This window comes from Bemisia tabaci, chromosome 4 (genome assembly GCF_918797505.1).
Source record: "Bemisia tabaci chromosome 4, PGI_BMITA_v3".
NCBI lineage: Eukaryota > Metazoa > Arthropoda > Insecta > Hemiptera > Aleyrodidae > Bemisia > Bemisia tabaci.
This window is the reverse complement of record NC_092796.1, coordinates 42,387,886-42,406,765: the sequence shown is the minus strand read 5'-3', so window position 1 is coordinate 42,406,765 and position 18,880 is coordinate 42,387,886. Positions and strand designations below refer to the sequence as shown.

At 42.9% G+C, this 18,880-nt stretch overlaps 2 protein-coding genes across 3 annotated transcripts in view; both read left to right on the top strand.

Moving 5' to 3' along the window:
• The first annotated feature begins 7,692 nt into the window (after nt 1-7,692).
• LOC109033626 (uncharacterized) lies at nt 7,693-17,306 on the top strand. Of its 2 annotated transcripts, none has more exons than XM_019046326.2 (4): nt 7,693-7,837; nt 9,470-9,994; nt 11,364-12,396; nt 16,518-17,305. In XM_019046326.2, the coding sequence occupies exons 1-4, from the start codon at nt 7,742-7,744 to the stop codon at nt 16,583-16,585; spliced, it is 1,722 nt and encodes a 573-aa protein (XP_018901871.2). In that variant the 5' UTR covers nt 7,693-7,741; the 3' UTR covers nt 16,586-17,305. The 2 variants fall into 2 exon arrangements, with proteins under 2 accessions (XP_018901871.2, XP_018901872.2); XM_019046327.2 differs by lacking the exon at nt 7,693-7,837 and adding an exon at nt 7,845-8,026 and having other exon boundaries at nt 16,518-17,306.
• Nucleotides 17,307-18,058: 752 nt separating this feature from the next.
• LOC109033627 (protein big brother) overlaps nt 18,059-18,880 on the top strand; it is a 58,042-nt gene continuing 57,220 nt past the window's right edge. Inside the window, exon 1 of the mRNA XM_019046328.2 lies at nt 18,059-18,274. Coding sequence (XP_018901873.1) covers nt 18,101-18,274 — 174 coding nt within the window. The 5' untranslated portion in view covers nt 18,059-18,100. The remainder of the gene's footprint in view (nt 18,275-18,880) is intronic.

The following is an 18,880-nucleotide window of genomic DNA, read 5'->3' as shown; positions in this document are numbered from 1 at the left end:
CTATCGGCAGCCCACGAGATACCCTATAGTTTTTCCTTTATTTTCTCCCATAGTCTATAGGAACCACCCATTTCAATCAATAACATCGCTCCTTACTCGCTAAGTCTTCTTTGTCTATAGCTCTGTCTACCAATTTCAACAATCGGCCCGCACTGCCGTGCTAAGGAAGAACGCCGTATGAACATCCGAGAGTTGCCAAATTTCTCTCGAAAAAACACGTATTTTTGCCGCAATTTAAGCATATGTTTCTTAGAAATTTTCAGATATTTTAGATTAAATTGCGTACATAATGGAGATGTTACATGTGTGAGGAATTTGCGATTTAACTGTTGATTCTTATGTACAAGTTCGCGAGAAACACGATGGTGCCACTGGTTTTCTCTGAAATCAACTCCGAAGCTCAAAAAAAGCTCTCAAGTTGAGGCCAAAATGGAGAAGATATCCCGCGCTATCCTGAGAGTCCACCTCTAACTCGCCCTCAACTTGAGAGCTTTTTTGAGCTTGGAAGTTGATTTCAGAGAAAACCAGTGGCACCATCGTGTTTCTCGCGAACTTTTACGTAAGTATTGATAGTCAAATCGCAAATTCCTCACACATGCAACATCTCCATTGTCTGAGTATTTTGAAAAAAAAAATGTATACGATTTTCCCAGTAAATTCGGTTTTCATCGAAAGAAATTTGGCAACGCCTGAAGGTTCATACGGCATTTTTCCTTAGCACGGCAGCGCTGCTAATAGGGGGTTTTATGGAAAACATTAAATTCGGGAGGCGACTTCGAGCAAGAATATGAAGAAACTAGCGAGGAGCCCCGCGCCCAAAGCAAAGAGCCCGATCTGCAAATCCCGCATGGAGAATGGCTTCCATCCCTCGGCCGCTTCGAGATCCTCCTGGGTGGGTGTCCTCGCCTGGATCTCGTCCATATGCTCCTTGTGCTTCTCCTTCTCCAGGGCCGGGATCCCGGCCTCGAAGACCCTCGCCAAGAACCGGTTGAACTCCTCGCCGGCGAACAGGTTCCTCGGCATGAAGAACATGAGCGGGAGCCCCAGGACACACTCCGGGACGCGGTGGTACTCGAAGCTCCGGACGTCATCGTACGCGAGCGTCCACTTCTTCCTCTCCATCTGCGACGGCGTGATCGCCAAGAAAGCATCCGTGGACAACGCCGACTGCAGGTTCTTGTGGATGGCCGACTTCACCGGCTCCATCTTGGCGGCTAGCTCCGGGAGCAGGTTCGAATAAATCGTCCAATTGGTAACGGATATATTATGAGTGAAGAGGAACCATTCTTCGAGCGATAAGACCCCGAAGCGGAAGCTCTCGACTAACCTCCCCTCGACCCAGTGGAACTGCCGCTCGCGACTGAAGAACGCGCGGTCCGCGCTCAGTTCGGACGACTGGATGGCCATGCCGGACTCCTCGAGCTCCTGCAGGGTCTCGATGTCGGCGTAACGCACCTGGTTGCTCACGAGCGTTACCATCCCGCTCTGCATGAGCGTCGTCAAGACGAGGGTCGAGAAGAAGAACGTCGCGAAGAGGATCTTCCCCGAAGGGAGTTTCGCCAGAAGCAAGCGGGGCTGCGCCACGCAGAGAAAGTATCTGTATACGGTTAGGACACTCGATACGCTCTCGTAGCGACGGAGTTCTCTCTCCGTGTGTAGATGGGATAGCGCACCCGCCTGGATGGATTTATACCGATGATGAACGATGACGAATAACACGGTCGTGATGAGGACGCCGATCCAGACGGATCGGCTGAAACACTTGCAGACGCTCAGGTACGGCGGCTTGAAGCCCTTCCGCGGGGCGAAGAAGCATAGGGTCCCGTGGTCGATCGATACGGTGAGGTCGTAGTCCTCCATGTTGGGCTTCTTCACCACGCTTTTCGAGTCGATGAGGGTCAGCCCGATGTCGTACTTGACCGCCATCTCGTGCGGGGACAGTCTTTGAGAATCCTTCGGGTCGTAGGAGTTGACGTGCTTGGCCGCGTAGTAGTCCATCGATTCGCAACGGTATTCGGCGAAAATCTCCATTATCTCACCCAGTACGTAGACCCAGAAGGAGTAGCCAGCCTTGTACTCGAGGAGGCCCTCGATCCTCCCGTCTGTGTTGGAGATTATCGACGGTTTGACCCAGGCGGTGTAATCGAAGTACTTTTCACCGCTGGCGCCGCGGTACTCGTGGATCTGCTTCGAGAGAGCGTCGTACCAGGAGCAAAGCCTCCGGGAGCAGATCACAACACGGCGGCCTTTGAAAATCCGCCACATGAATTGGAACGTGAACAACAAGTCGCAGTTATTTCCGGTGCCTGATGAGGTAGAATTTTTCTCCGATGTATGCTGTCCATCAAACTCGATCACGAAAGTAATGAAGTTTCGCGAGTTCCATATTTGATTGTAAGCACCGCGTGTTAGGTTAAATAGCTCTCCTTTCAAGATAGTCCAGTCTTGGATATCCTCCCACGAGACACGAATCATCCTCCGCTTGCTCCGATCTTCTAAAATTATTCCATTCCCGGGATCGGGCGTGATCCTAAAATTCTGATTTGTACCGCGAGTGGTATTATCGGTGATTGAAGGGGTTTTGACTGCGACGCGTGCTACGGTATTGATGATCGCAGGAGTCTCGGCTGAAAATCCGAAAGGAGTCTGTGAAAAATAATCTGGATCACGTGGGAGCTCTGGGCGTTCGGGCATAGTGTCTAAAATTAAGGCCAGGATATCATTGCAGTCCTCCAAGAAGAAGAGAAGACTCTTACTTTCGTAACTTCGGATGAGCTGATTCAAGTCACCTTCACGACCCGTTATCATCGTGGGTATTGCTTTGTCGTGCAAAATTTTGACGAGGCGGGTGCAGTGTCGTCTTTGACTCGCGTTAATTATGTAAAATAATGGTATTTTGTTCGAGCGGTTGAATGTGTTCATGCATACCTTCGTCAGGAAAGAGTCGTCATCCGAGTCGCGTTGGAAGGGTAAGTTGCCGGCGACAATGCCACTTAAAATAAAATAAAATAATGTCGAAAAATACATTCTTCATGGAATCTTACGAGCTCAACTGAGTCGTTGAAAATGTTTGCCGCTCGTTGGTTTTCTTTGAACTAAAGCAATTCATCGATTTTTAGAGGTTCTCCTTACTTTCAGGGTTAAATGTATCGGGCCTGTCAACAGATGTCCTCGTGCTGGTGGGTTTTTCAGAGTGACAAACAAAATAAACTTCTCTTAACATATTAAATGATGCTTGCTGTCAAAACACTTGTTCTGCCGTGCTACACAAAAACGCCGTATGGACTTCCGATAGTTGCCAAATTTCCTCCGATAAAGTGTTTGTTTTTAAGGAGAGTTATGAGTATTCTTCCTTGAAATTTCCAGATAAATTAGATATCATAGCGAATAAAATTCTCTAAAAATGGCAGAAAAAATATTCACAGATTGCCCAAAATTCGTATTCTAACTGAGGAGATTTGGCAGCGATTGAGCACTCATACGGCGTTCTTCCTTAGTACGGCAGTGTCCTCAATTGCACGCGCACCGCACGGCGGAAAATGCATCTTGGACTACGTTTATATTTTTCCTCCTTTTTCTTTTGGCTGATGATAAGTCCAAAAAAAATGCGCAGGGCCGTATAAAGGGGTTGGCCACATGGGCCGCGGCCCGTCAAATCAAGGAGGCGGCAAATTTTGCACTTTTTTTAAAAAAAAATCGAATTTTGGTAAAAAAAAATTACAAACGAGAAAAGGCGACGAAATCTCTCATTTCCTGAGAGTATAGTAATTTCTAATTTTGTCGTCTTTTAGTGATACAAGAGACAGCACCTTTCATTAATCGAGTTAAGAGAGAAACCAAACACGCAATTTGGCCTGGAACGGCGCGACTTAGGGAGAAATGATGACGAGGACTTGAGATGAAAAGGAGAAGCCCTCGGCGCGGCGATCGGCCTGTAACACATATTAGCGCCTACAAGACTGCACGGATACTTCACGCATAGCATCAAACACAGTGCGGTCACTGCGGTCAGCGCGAAACGGATAGCGCCTACAAGAATGCATGAATACTTTACGCATTGCGCCAAAGATAGTGCGGTCAGTGTGAAACGCTTAGCGCCTACAAGACTGCGTGAATACTTCACGCATTGCGTCAAACACAGTGCGTTCAGCAGCGGTCGGCGTGAAACGCATAGCACCTACAAGACTGTCGGAATACTTTACGCATTGTGCCAAACACAGTGCAGTCTACGCAGCGGCGCGGTGGCGGAAGTTAAAATCATTAAACTACATTTATGTTTGTTCTTTCATAATTTGTTCGTTCATTTCTTATGAATGAAAGGCCTTGTCCACACAGAGATAGGTTTGCGGAACTTAACTTTCGCGCGAAGTTCCGTGAAATTTTGCTAGTAGTGTTAACAGGGCTTTCCCAAAAAATATGTCCAACACGAGTAAACGAGTCTTATGCATCCCTCCCCCGCTGGCACGTTTACTTGATAGTTTTTATTGGTATTTCAAAACGAATGAGAAGGGGACGGCAAAATACAGGCGGCCCATGGGCGGCAAGTAGGTAAATCCGACCTTGAATATTCCAGAAAAAACTTCACGTTGACGATGAAACTACAAAACATGAATTTCAATGTTTTTCAAAATATCTGATCCTTCTTCATTTATTCAAGCATCTCTCAACGGACATGTTGAAGAGAAAATTTCAGAAAATGTATACACGGAAGGACGAAGAAATCTCGCACAAAATGTCATGTTTTGACTACGATCAGTCATACTTGTAAAAAGTACTACGCGATGAAAAAGCTGCCACACCGCGAACCGCGATAAGTGAAATAGTTTTTCTATTGTCATTTAAGAGATATTTTTTTTACAGGAAACACTCACAGCGATGGCTGAAGTTGAAAGATGCGTATCTCCGATTGTAATGTTGTAAATCTGCGCCTATGGTATATTTTTTAAAAAAGAAAACAGAACAATAGCTCTCCTTCAAAGTTTCTATGAATTATTTCACTCGCTTAAAAGTAGGTATATCACAGACAATTTGTTAGTATTATGATAGTTGGGTTTCTTTGAAAATAAAGAAGAATGAAGCAGAGACTTTGAGACCCAATAGATTTTTTGACACATTCATATTTAAATGAGATCTATGAACTTACTGAAACTCAATCGACTGCCTGTCAAAAACCGTAAGTTAACGTATTGTTGATTTAGACAATTCTATAGAGGAATGGTAAAGTACCCAAAGTCAATAATCCACTACGTAATATGTTACTTCATTGCCATACGACAAAACGTGTAGCTTGTTTCCGAAATCTACCAGCATTTCCTTAAATTGGATACTATACCCGAATGGAGCTGTTGCATGTGTGAGGAATTTGCGGTTTGACTATTGATTCTTTTGTGAAAGTTCGCGAGAAACACGATGGTACCACTGGTTTTCTCTAAAATCAACACCCAAGTCCAAAGAAAGCTCTCAAGTTGAGGCCAAAATGGAGGGGATATCCCACGCTATCCTGAGAGTCCACGTCTACATCAAGACAAACTCTCCATGCAAAGATAGGGAGCAAATGCATTGACAGGGCTGCCACTTTTCTTGGGGACTCTATAACTGAAAACACGGCAATCCTGCTATTGTGTTTCCTCCTTATCTTTGCACGGCGAGTTTCTCTTGATGTAGAGGTGGACTCTCAGGATAGCGTGGGATATCCCCTCTATTTTTGCCTCATTTTGAGAGGTTTTTTGGGCTTGGGAGTTGCTTTCAGAGAAAATCAGTGGCATCATAGTGTTTCTCGCGAACTTTTACATAATAGTCAAATCGCAAATTCCTCACAAATGCAACATCTCCATTCAAATCTTGAAATTTTTTAAATTTTGAGTGTGAAGAATATCCCGTTAAAATGTCGAAGGATGAAGTTTATTCATTCTCCGCCTGAATTGTGTAGCACACGAGTTCCGTTTCACATGTTTTGAAGATCAAACATCCGCCTAATGTTTCAAGCTGTATTGTCGAAGCAATCATTTAACAACAATATTATATAGTTACAAACAGGAGTTTTATTGTTACTCATGAAACATGCTGTGAAATTGCCAGGCCTAAGATAAATTTAGAGTGATACCCGAACTGTTGAACCTTGCTAACAATAATTGTCAAATAGAGTAAATATGTTAGTTTGAGCTGGAGAACTGTTATGACGCTGTGCTGGCGTCGCTATAGTGCGAAACAGCGTATCTCCATCGCGGTGTTTCAAAATCTCTGCTCCTAATTTATTTTTTCGAAGAGAAACAAATCCAGTATATAACTCGAAATTTCTACGGAATATTCTGCTGCTAGAGAAGAAAAATCAAGGAAGTTTTCAAGAAATGAAGTTAGTAGTTTTCTACAGAAAAAAGTATGACCAGGAGTCTGCAACGTCGCAACTGGAGATGCATGGTTTCACACTTTAGCCATTGATTTGCTTTTATCCTGTAAAATTGAGGGCGATTAAATGAAGATAAGCCGGAAGGAGCCAAGTGTCTTAGATGGGATGGGGTCTGTTGGTCGTAGAATTTCCTTTCACTTCTCATAAAAAAAAGTTTTAACTTCAGATCAGAGTTTCAACTTTCATACACTGCAGGAACTTTGCACGCTCATTTCTGAAAAAGAGAGTCAAATTTGTCACAAGTATTACTTTATTCCAATCATCAGTAACTTGGTCTCTTTATTCTGAATGCTAGTTAATCAAATTAGCTCAATAAAGTCAGCCCTTTGACCTTATTCATTTCAAGTTAGGGAAGACAGCATTATGTGCTATCTCCTGCTTAAATGGTTACGTTTTGGACAAGCGACAAACAAATTTCAGGAAAAATCGATGGAAAAGAGTAGCGAGTTGCATTGGACAGCAAGGGACTCAATAAAGTCAGTCCTTAGACCTTATTCATTTCAAGTTAGGGAAGACAGCAGTATGTGCTATCTCCTGCCTAAATGGTTACATTTTGGATAAGCAACAAACAAATTTCAGGAAAAATCGATAGAAAAGAGTAGCGATTTACATTGGACAGCAAGAGATATTTGGCGAAATAGTATGGACTTACTGCTGTTTCGTCCAAAATGACATCTATTTTTGCGCACTTACTGCTCCCTCGTGAAATTGTTTTAAATAAATGTTATAATTTATAGTGTTTTAACGAAATCTTATTTAAGATCATTAAAGGATGTGAGATTTTAAGTTCATTAAAATTACATTATTCGAGTTTTAAGGGGGACTCGATGTTGAAAATTTGGTCGTTCTCTTCGGTAACACGGCAGCAAAGGTATGACGCAACGCATCAATGACACCGTTTGCCCGTACTTCCGTGCTAAGGAAGAACGCCGTATGAACATTCGAGAGTTGCCAAATTTCATTCGATAAAATGTTTATTTTTGAGGAAAATTATGAACATTTTTCCTTGAAATTTTTGGAAACTTTAGGTGAAATTGCGAACATAAATATCTCAAAAATCGGAGGAAAAATATTTACAAATTTTCCCTAAAATTCGTGATTTATCAAAGGAAATTTGGCAACGCCTGAAGGTTCATACGGCGTTCTTCCTTAGCACGGCAGCGTATCATTAGCCAAGGCGTTAAGGCCTCTTAACGGCATCAAGTACAGCTAAGTCCACAAACTTCGAGCGATTAAAAACGAGCCATTCCACTATTTGTTTTCACGCTAATGTGCTGCAATACGAAGCCGGGTGCTTTTTAAAACAATAATTTAGTCGTGAGAGATGACTCCCCAATGGCGAACCACACCAAGCGTCTCCGAGGTTACCCCGCAGCTAACGTTGCCATCCTGATAGCAGCCCAGCTTGTTTTTTCCCGCAATTTATTCTTGGTGAGCTCCTACTGGTGACATCGATACAAAGTTTTGGAGGTTCTGTTCAAGTACGCTCCATCACCGAAAACTGTGCTCGTCGAAAATGAGAAATTGCCCCATTCGAACTGAAAGTTAATCGATTGTTGGTACTATCATTTTATTTTTCTATTTAGTCCAGCGAACAGTAATTCAGGTTTCTGGTGCTAGGTGAGTTACACTTGATCACTACGTATAGGGTGAGAGGTACACTGAAAAAAATTCTCAGCGTTTTTACCACGGTCCGTTGGTACCTTTACCATCTCACTTTTTTACCAATTATTGGTAATTTTACCAAGACAGACTGGTAAGCTTACCTAAAAACCGGTATTTATACTTTTTTTCAGGTAAGAATGCCGCTTTTATTGATAATCAATTCCCGGTAATTTTGCCATTTTATCTCGGTAATTCTACCGATAAAAAATATTGGCATTTTTATCAAGGTCCAGTAAAATTACCGAGAAAGTTCAATAATTTTACCGAGATCCAATTCCATAAATGGTAATTTTACCAAGAAAAAACTGGGATCAAATAGAACCCTGAATTCTTTGTAATTTTACCCTTTTCTTATTAAATACACCGAGATTTTTTTTTTCAGTGTACGAAGCGTCAAAAATTGGCAAGTATAGATGAATTACTCAGCCTTGATTTGAGATATTCCTCGCACAATCCAGAATACCTGACATCGTGTACGTGTACGGGTACGGGTACCTAAGGCATGCGTGTTAAAGACTCTGGAAATTAAAACGATCAACAATTCGAGTATGTTCGTGCCGTTAAATTTGACTGGGATGAAATTAATTCAGGGGAAATAAAGCAAATAAGGTGGGAATTGTCCCTCGCGTGTTAGAGATCGCGTATCCGTGACATGGCGTCACCGTATCGCGGAACTAACTCAACCGCACCCGAGCGACAAATCGATCATTTGGAATTTTCCCTCTTCAAGGCGCTTCATAGTAGTCGAAAATTTGGACGTTAGGTTTGATCAGGTCATGTAGCTCTTGGGGCCTAAAAGGGCAGCCAACCTATGAACTCGAATTATCCAGTGGTACTAATTTTCTCATTTCAACTATTTACCCTGATTAAAAATTATAAAAGCACGTCCAAAACTTTAATTTCTCATTAATTTTCTCCGTTTCGATGTCTTGATCCTTTATAACGCTTGTTTAGAATGCACTGTCGGTCCTATTGATTCTTCTTTATAGGTTCTTATGCATAGGTCGGCGGCGGCACTTTTCTAGTGATTTCCGTTTTTCGCGTTGTCACCCTTTTGGGCCCTAAGAGCTACATGTATCGAGTTGTCCATACTCTCCCTATACCTTTATTCAACCTCTATATTTTTACATTTACATTCCTATTTTTGTACACTTTATTCTTGGTATTATTTACTTAAGACTATGATTATAGTATTACATACTATATATCTATTGCACGTTTACTGAATTTGTAACTTGATCTAATTATTTTAAACTATGTCAATAGATACTAGAGAATATTTTTAGTAGTAGTGACATGTATATTGCCTATTCATCAATAAAAACCTTTAAAAAAAGAAAACTCTCTCTATAAAGGTACTCTAGCCAACATTAATTCGATACCCCTCATTTGGTACAGGTTCTGATACGCGCTGAATCTTCCGCATCGCAACAAATTGGACTCTCCTTCGAGACGAACCGGGAGCGAGCCACAGAATATTTCCAGAAATTAATAACCTGGTCATCCGGGCAATACGTAATGCAGTGGCGAAAACCAAGCTACGCAGAAACCCCGAACTTGGAAGTCCAAGGCCCCGGAACCAGGTTGCAAATCAGATCCGAAGACGAAGACAAAGATCCCACAGTGCCACCGCCACCCCCGAAGACGGTGGATTTCGAGCCAGACGGGGATCCGATGTACGGGAAGCCGGTGGCCTATGTGATGGACCCGCACGAGGACGAGCTCAACGAGCGGATCGAAGCCAACGGGGTGGAGATCTGGGAGAGCAACCCTTGCCAATGGTACAACGCCGGCTCGGATTCGCACCCGAACAAAAAGCGGATGAAGCACTGTAACGACGCCAAGGAGCATCTCGAAAGAGCCGGCTTCAAGGACGGCGACAGCTCCCTCTGCCCCAAGATAGATGGCGCCGACTGCTTCCAGGTCAGTCTTGTAAATAGAGACAGTATACTCTAGAGACTTGTCCTAGAATTACCATTTCTAGAAGAATTCACCCCTCGCTGGAAAAAAAAAAAAAAAAAACACATTGGAACTAGAGTCCATACTCTTAAAAACATCGACAAGAAAAAGTACTCTTGATTCAATCAGAATCTAACTTAAATCAAGCCCCAAGCCTCTTAATTTAAGCAGATTTCGTTTTGATTCAAGCAAAAATCCGATTGAATCAAGAGTATTTTTTCTTGTCAATGTTTTCAAGAGTCTGGGCTCTAGATCCAATGTATTGTTTTTTTCCAGTGCTCGGGTTTATGTAAAATAGACTGAAGGAAATTTTTTGGCCAAAAACTGTACATATGTCGCAGGCAATTATCAACCGTCGGCAATTTGCAAGCCAGTGGTGAATAAATATACAAAGTCATATAAATCAAAAATAAATAAGCAAGATTAGAGTGCTGATTATGTTGCCATAGACACTTTTCCATCCTTGAAAACATGGTAGAAATATGCACTCAGGAGACCGTGCAGTGAACTCCGTGACATTAGTCGGGTTAAGATCGGACAGGCAACTTAACTAACATCGTGACAAAGCGTAGAGTATCACAAAAAATGAAGGCGCTTCAAGCCGAGCTCATACTTTTGAAGGCCATAACCCTTAAAAATTGCATTATGCCGATGCGCATTATTGCGATTTATTGGAACAACATGTGAAACCCTTGCATATTGCCGGCAATTGCTAAGTGCCTGCGACACATAAAAGAAAAATGTAACTACGAGTATATCACATTTGCTTTCGCCGATTCGGGCATTAACCCATCTTCAGAGCATAATTATGAAGAGATACTGTAATACAGTTACATTCTCATTATTTGTGCAGTGTTTAGATCAAATTGTTCCCTTTGCTCTATATTATGGCACTGATAAATGCAAAAACTTTCAATTAAAAATAGACTATTGGAAGATCCATGTTGAATAGGAATAAATGAAATGGTGAAATAACAGACTTTTAGATCTTGATAAACATTCCGAATGAGTGCGCGGGTAAATACCCAGTAAGCATTAGGTTAAAAATCGATATGTACCCGGGGGGTGTACACGGTCCAAAAAGGAAAAGTTCAGTTCACGTTGAAACCGAAATATTTCGGCCGAGTAAATTTTCGATCACAGGAACCAGACTTTGGTTCAGCTTGCCGAAATTCAATTCGCGTGACCGAGAACTTCCTTTGTTTGAACCGCGAAAGTTCGGTGTTCGATACGATCTGAGGATCAGTCCCCGCAACCGAGCTTTTTTTCTCTGCGTGTACCTGGGTATTCGTAGATTCTTGAGATACTTACTCGGCCATTATCCCTGTTCCAGGTTAAAGACCACTTCATGTCCGGGCGCTGCTACGCACGGGTCATCTCCGGTGACAACCTGCACCACTACGTTCTCATGAACAACTGCGTCCGGGACTGGATGAAGACCAAACACATCCGCGGGACGGAATGGCCGACGGCCAACGCGAACAGCACCCTGCCTGCCACTCCCGAGGTACCCCACGAGCCGACGGACATAATCCCCGACGGAGACCCGAAGTACCGGCAACCGGAAGAACGCTCCGACGACCCACCCGACGATGTCCTCAACCGCGAGATGAAGGTCAACGGACACAGACTCTGGTGGAGCAACCCCTGCCACGAGTACGGTAAAGACACGCACTCCGACGAAAACCACGATCGGCGACAAGGCTGCCACAAGTACGCACAGGCCATACACGACGCCGGCTTCAAGAACGGCCAGTCGAAGCTGTGTCCGCAGATCGACGGCGCTGATTGCTTCCAGTTCTTCGAGAAGGAGAAAGACAGCCGGTGCTACGCCAAGGTCAAGGCACCGGACGGTCTTAAGTACGTCCTATTCTACAGTTGCGTCCGCGACTGGCAGAAGCAAAATAACCTCACACACGAGACGAAACTGATCCCCGAAGGCGCGGGCTTCTACGATCAACCCGAATTGAAGCCAACTGATCCGTCCGACGAAGAGATGGACGAGAATCTCAAGGTGGGGCACACGACGATCTGGGAGACGAACCCTTGTCGCTACTTCGCGCATGTCGATTGGGATGATGATTACAAAGATATCGAGGACGCCCGACGCTTGGACGATTGTCGCAATGCGGTGCGGTTCATGAAGGAGGCCGGTTTCGCGAATGGGAAGTCTAAGTTGTGCCCGCAGATCGACGGAGCGAATTGTTTCCAGTTCAAAGATTTCGTCAAGTCGGGACGATGCTATGCTAAGGTCAACACGGGGAAGGAGAGGAAGTATATTTTGTTGTACGACTGCGTGAAGGACTGGCAGAAGGGAACCAGTGGAAGTGGCGGAAGCAACGGAGGTGACGGAAATAATGGAACAAGTGAGTAAAGGGTTGGCTAATGAGGAGCCTCTGGTCTCTGGTGTTGACGTTTAAACGCCGAGTCTTGCCTCATACGTACATAGGAACAGCTCTCAGAAAGCTCTCTGGCGCTCTGCGGCATCCAACCGCCGTATAATTCAAATCTTTGAAGTAGTTGGATCAAAATATCATTACCAATTTTTTTTATACCTTCAAAAGTTCTACTCGTTTTCATGTAAATGACTCGATGTAACCGAAAGTATGAGATACGACCCTTTTGATCTGAGCCACTGATGAGTGCAAAGGATTTCAATGCATTTTTATCAGAAAATCTTTTAAATTTTCCTTTAAATTATCTTTTAAAATGCTCATATACCTCAGGGCCGGATTTACCTACTTGCCGCTCATGGACCGCCTGTACTTTACCGCCCCCTTCTCATTCGTTTTGAAACATCGATAAAAAAAAACATCAAATGAACATGCCGGAGGGGGAGGGGTGCATGAAGACGCGTTTACTCGTGTTGGACACATTTTTTGCGAAAGCCCTGTCAGCACTACTAGCTAAATTTCACGGAACTTTCCGCGAAAGTCAAGTTCCGTAAACCTATCTCTGTGTGGACAAGGCCTTCCATTTATAAAACATGCACGAATAAATTATGAAAGAACAAACAAAAATGTGGTTTAATACTTTTAACTTTCGCCGCCGCGCCGCGCTGACCACACTGTCTTTGGTGCAATGCGTGAAGTATTCATGTAGTCTTGCAGGCGCCATGCGTTTCGCGCTGACCGAACTGTGTTTGACGCAATGCGTGAGGTATTCAAGCACTCTTGAAGGCGCTAATCTGTTTTACATGCCGACCGCCGCGCCGGGGCTTCTCCTTTTCATCTCAAGTCCTCGTCATCATTGCTCTCTGCGCCGCGCTGCTCCAGGCCAAATTGCATGTTAACTCTGCACGTTGACTGCTCTCTGAACTCGACTTATTGAAGGTGCTGTCTCATGTATCACCGAATGACGACAAAATTATACATTACTATACTCTCAGGAAATGAGAGATTTTGTCGCCCTCTCTCGTCTGTAATTTTTTTTTTCTGAATCCGATTTTTTATACCTTAATTTAAAGAAATGACAAAATTTACCGCCCCCTAAATTTGCTGACATGGGCCGCGGCCCATGTGGCCACCCCCTACATCCGGCCCTGGTATACCTAATAACTATCGCCAATTGCTATATGAAGTTGTGAGCCCCTTCCTATCAGAGTCGACTTCTTTGCCTCTCCACATGGCTTGCTTTCATTACAGTGTTAGTGCATGTACCGTTGTGCTAAAGAAAAAAACATATGAGCAGTTGAACCTTTCCAATTTCCTCCGAATAAAATATTAAATTTTGGAACAAGTAACGAGTATTTTTCATAATAATGTTTGTATTCAGAAGCACCAGGAAAACTTGGGAATAAAATTTTCTGCAAAATATTGAGCGTAGTTCACAAGTTTTATTAAAAATTCATATTGTATCAAAAAGAGAGGGCAAAGTCTGGCTCAGTGGCGATTTTGCAAATTGGCAAAAATGTTTATCCTTTATATAAATCCATTGAAAATATAGATTTTTGATAAGGCAAGCTGCTTCACCAAGAATCGATTGTTTTATATAGATTTGAATGGAGTAAAAACGGTGTTGCCAAGTTTCAAGAATCGCCACTGGTCCGACTGTTCATATGACCTTTTTTCCTTCCCATGACAGCATAGTCCTTGGCTGATTACTCTTCGGCCTGGATTCTCCAAAAAGGGGATTTTCTAAAAATCATACTCAATGCTCCTCTCTTTTGTATCCCCTAAATTCGTATTTTTTTAGCCAGCGTATTATTTTGAAACTTCAGTGCCTCAGTTTACTCGTAGTTACATACAAATAATAAAATTTCATGGAATCGGTTGCTTTGTTTTAAGCAACTTTCGCTTCATGCTATTTCTACCTATTTTTTTAAAATACCTGTATATCAATAGCTTTAAAAAAACCACAATTTACTGTGAACCATAGACAGTATATTTCAGAGACCTCTTACTGCTTTCCTCTCTATGTAAAGTGTAAGAGTTACTTCCAGAAATCAGCGCTCAGATTCGCCAAATGATGATTGATGAACAAAGAGTTAAGCAATTAGTGTGACGATCCTACCCTAATAATTTGCGAAGATTTGTTCACCTCAGAGTGCTCAACCCGACATTCATCAATCATCATTATGGGTGTTTTATTTGAATTATTGCTGAATAAGTGCTCTTCAATCATCGGTAAAATTCCGAACAAAAGCGCAAACCCCATAAACGCGGATGAAGAGTTGTCCTTTCGAGGTGGTTGAAGCGAGGGTTCGTTTGCACGAATAACTGCCCTTGAAGCTTGATGAAAGGAGACAAGAACAATTTTATCTACTTTAGGAAGATGATAGCAATGTTATATTATTTTTTAATGTCGTGTTATTAAATAGTATCTGTCCAAACCAAGACAAACGATATAGCTTGAAAGTTTAGTGATATATTTGTGACGGTTGTTTCATCAAAGCCCAAGAATACAAATGAAGAAAAGCTCGAGAAGAAATATGTACTTAATTATTGACAACGCCTTACCTAGAATTTTATGTGAGGAACTTTAAGCCAGCCGAATTTTAGCACCGCTAAAGTTAAATTGGGGAGTGAGAGAAACGAACAGAGCACCCACAGCTAGTATCGTATGCAGCGAACTTTGCGAATTTCATTCTAACGCATGGATGCAATTATTCGAGCTCCACGGATGTCCGTGTTGCATACGCATGAAAGTGAAGGCGTTTCAACTTTTCCTCCACAGCATGACGGCGCAGCGGGTTATACTGCGAGGATCCGAATGCAGAAATGACCAGGGACTTGTAAATGACAGGGATGATTCTTCGTTTGCAATACAAAGACATTTACTAAGCACGCATAGTTGCACAAATTCGTAGGATGTGAGTATCTTTAGTGCTTCAGTTTTTGATAGAGCAATGTGCTGAGCATGATTTTTAGCGCACTTATTCGTGGTTAAGAGATATCTTTGTGATATAAAGAAGACTTTAAAGCACTCTGTCATTTTTGATCCCCGTAAATTCGTAATACAGTCCACTGCCGCACCTTGCCCCGATTGAAGCGGTAAGTGCCTGCAGCTAAAAGCGCCCTCTCTTTCGTGCGTATGCAACACGCACATTCGTGGGGCTCGAATAGTTGCATCCAGTCGTTGAAATGAGATTCGCTCAGTGTTTGTTGCATATGATACTCCTTAATTCCACGCCGATTGTGCCGATGTAGTTAACTTATACTTACAAGTTTTATCGCAACATTGTCAATTTTCCGAAAAATGCATTGATTGTTTAAATATATCTCAACGTTGCCAACCCATAAAATAGCAAAACATTTAAGTATCTGAACAAGATTTGTAGGGTTTTCTTTAACTTACATTCACGAGCCGTCCTTTGCTTGGATTATTTCGTTCTTCTGAAAAATAATTTTGGCGTTTTAGTGCGAAATTTTTAGAGAACAATTCTCGAAGCCGCCCTAAAGTTCCTCCCCTAAAATCCTGGTTCAGGCGCATACGTTTCTTCTTGAGGTGATTCGTCACGGTTTTTGGCGTGGTCGAACTGGCATACACATATGCGATACAGAAATCGATAGCTGTGTCGAATGCGAAGTTTACTTTCAAAACAGATCCTGTTTTCATTTTTCGGAATTTTGCAAATTTTTTGGTTTAGAATGGCTCTTTAGGCTCATGCCCACTGCGCAGGGTTTATTGTCAAAAATTCACAATCTGCCGAGAATTTTCACTGAATCGATGCAATACATCGCACACCAGTTCGACCACGCCAGAATCCATGACGAATCACGTACCTTAAGTTTTCCTTTATCTAGGTATTTTTGGCTGTGGGGCGAGTCTCAAAACTCTCTTTTTATCCTCATTTGGCGTCCGTCACTTGGGGTTTGCGCTTTTGAGTCCCGACCCAATCATCATCAACGTTGACCTCCGGACTTAACTTTTGACCAACCTGATGACATTTCTCAGATTTTAGGTGCGGGGTCTCTGAAATATATACTGTCTCTGATTGTGACATTTTTCTTGATATCAGTGTAAAAAGTTGGTCATGTTGTTGTAGGTACAGATGACGACAACTACTACGACTACCTGGCTGAACAGTCCGGAACGTCATCAACAGGAAGTTGAATAAAATGTAAAACAAGACCGAAGGGGGGATCAAAAAGAATACATTAAATTGAAATTCAACTCTACATACATTTATCAATTGTATTGCCTAAAATTTATCAGGACTCTTCGATCGAAATTAAGAAATTCCCATAAACATAGGCAAAATTAAAAACTGAAAAATTTGGAGCCAAATCACTTGAACTAATAAATGAGAAAAAATTTGAGAATTACCTCTACAGGTATTTTTCTGTAAATATGAGTTCTCAAGTCTTATGCCAAAACAATAATTTGAACGTACAGTAAATAGTGTCAAGCGTCAAAATTTTAAGGGACAATATTCTATGAGGTTTCCTCGCTGTCAAGAGGTGATTTATACATCATCCCTAAGAGAAATAAAAAATATTGTAAATGATCGGTGATCTCACGTCTACCTGTAGATGGCTACAAAGTCGAAGGAAACGTATCGACAACTGCGTCGAGCTGCTTATTGCCTGTGTTTTCTCAGTTTTAAAAGAAAAAACAAAACCAACCACTGTTTCCTTGACATTGTATTCACTCATACATTCAGAAATATCCACAGAATATTCCAGGGAAATTTCTTTTCAAGTTTCCTTTTCAATGTTACAACCTAATTGTGGATAGGAATTGCAGCGTTGTACTATTTAAGTTACATTCCTTCGTCTTACAAACGATGAATTTTGCCATCCCGGCTAAGACAAGCGCTTACTACAATTTTTTTTTTTTCTACCGGGAAAAACGCATCTTGCATGTTATTATCAAATGAGAGGTTATACCCAAACACGCATTTTATATGTTATAATTTATTATACGTACTTTTTAAATTACGTAATTTACAATCTTTTTGTACTTTACAAATCCGTTTCACCGTTTTCATGTAATAAATTAAAGTGCTCAGCTAAATTTGGCAATAGCTAATGTGGCCTGGTTCCTTTTTGCTTAACGCGGTCCATTTGCACCTTAAGCAATTCATTCTGCCCAGTATGAATAATTTAACGCGATGATTATTTTCTAAAAAAAGAAAAAATCCACAATTTTTTTTCCTTTTTTTCAAGAAATTGTGCGCTCTACTTCAGTGTAAATTTCACGGATCCGAGTGTTGCTGCTCCTTTTAATAAGATTTATGAGCGGGTAAAAAAGAACGTAAAAAAGAAGCGGATCGCGGATTGAAATCGTCCGGTGTCGAATTCGAAGTTCGAGGGGTCCACAATTTTTTTTTTTTCAGATATTTTTTGCTCTACTTTAGTGTAAATTTCACGAATCCGAATGTTAATGCCCCTTTCAACAAGGTTTTATGAGCGGGTAAAGGTGAACGTAAAAAAGCAGCGGATCGCGGATTGAAATCGTCCGGCGTCGAATTCGAAGTTCGAGGGGTCGCTCCCTCGGGAGAGGGGTATCCCTGGGACCAATGCGGAGCGTTGCAGAGCGGCGGGCCCCGCCCCGGGGGGCGGGTCCTCCGGTTCGGCGGTGTCGCGGCGGCCTGGCGCGGCCCGGGGCGGGTCAGTTTGGTTCAGGATGCTCTCAGTGAACGATCCGAGTGCGTTGCCGGGCATGTTGCCGTTCGACTCCATCGGGCTCTACGAGCAGCCCAAGCCGCGCTTCTTCTTCAAAATGCCCCGCGTCGTCCCCGACCAGAAGGCCAAGTTCGAGTCCGACGAGCTCTTCAGGCGACTCAGCAGGGAGAGTGAGGTACGTCCCAGAAAGTGTTGTTTTCCCAGGGGTGATGGTGGGGGTCGGAGTTTTCCGGGGGAGTCAAGTGCCGAGGATGGAAGCGGGAACGGAGAACTTGCAGGTGTCTGAAATTTGACGAATTTCGTGTTCAATTGGAAACTGCCAAGTGAACTGAACACAACGATTCGTTGAAGAAAGTGTTACTTTCGAGGGGTAGGTGTCGAAGTTTTCCGGGGGTGTCAAGTGTTGAGGACGGAATCGGGAGGTACGTCCCAGGAAGTGTTGTTTCCCCACGGGTGGGGGTCGGAGTTTTCCAGGGAAGTCAAGTGCCGAGGATGGAAGCGGGAACGGAGAACTTGCAGGTGTCTGAAATTTGACGAATTTTGTGTTCAATTGGAAACGTCCAAGAAAGTGTTGTTTTCCGAGGGGTGTGGGTCGGAGTTTTCCGGGGGCAAAAGTCGAGGGTGGTAACAGGAATGGAGAATTTGCAGGTGTCTGAAATTTGACGAATTTCGTGTTCAATTGGAAACGTCCAAGAAAGTGTTGTTTTCCGAGGGGTGGGGGTCGGAGTTTTCCGGGGGCAAAAGTCGAGGGTGGTAACAGGAATGGAGAATTTGCAGGTGT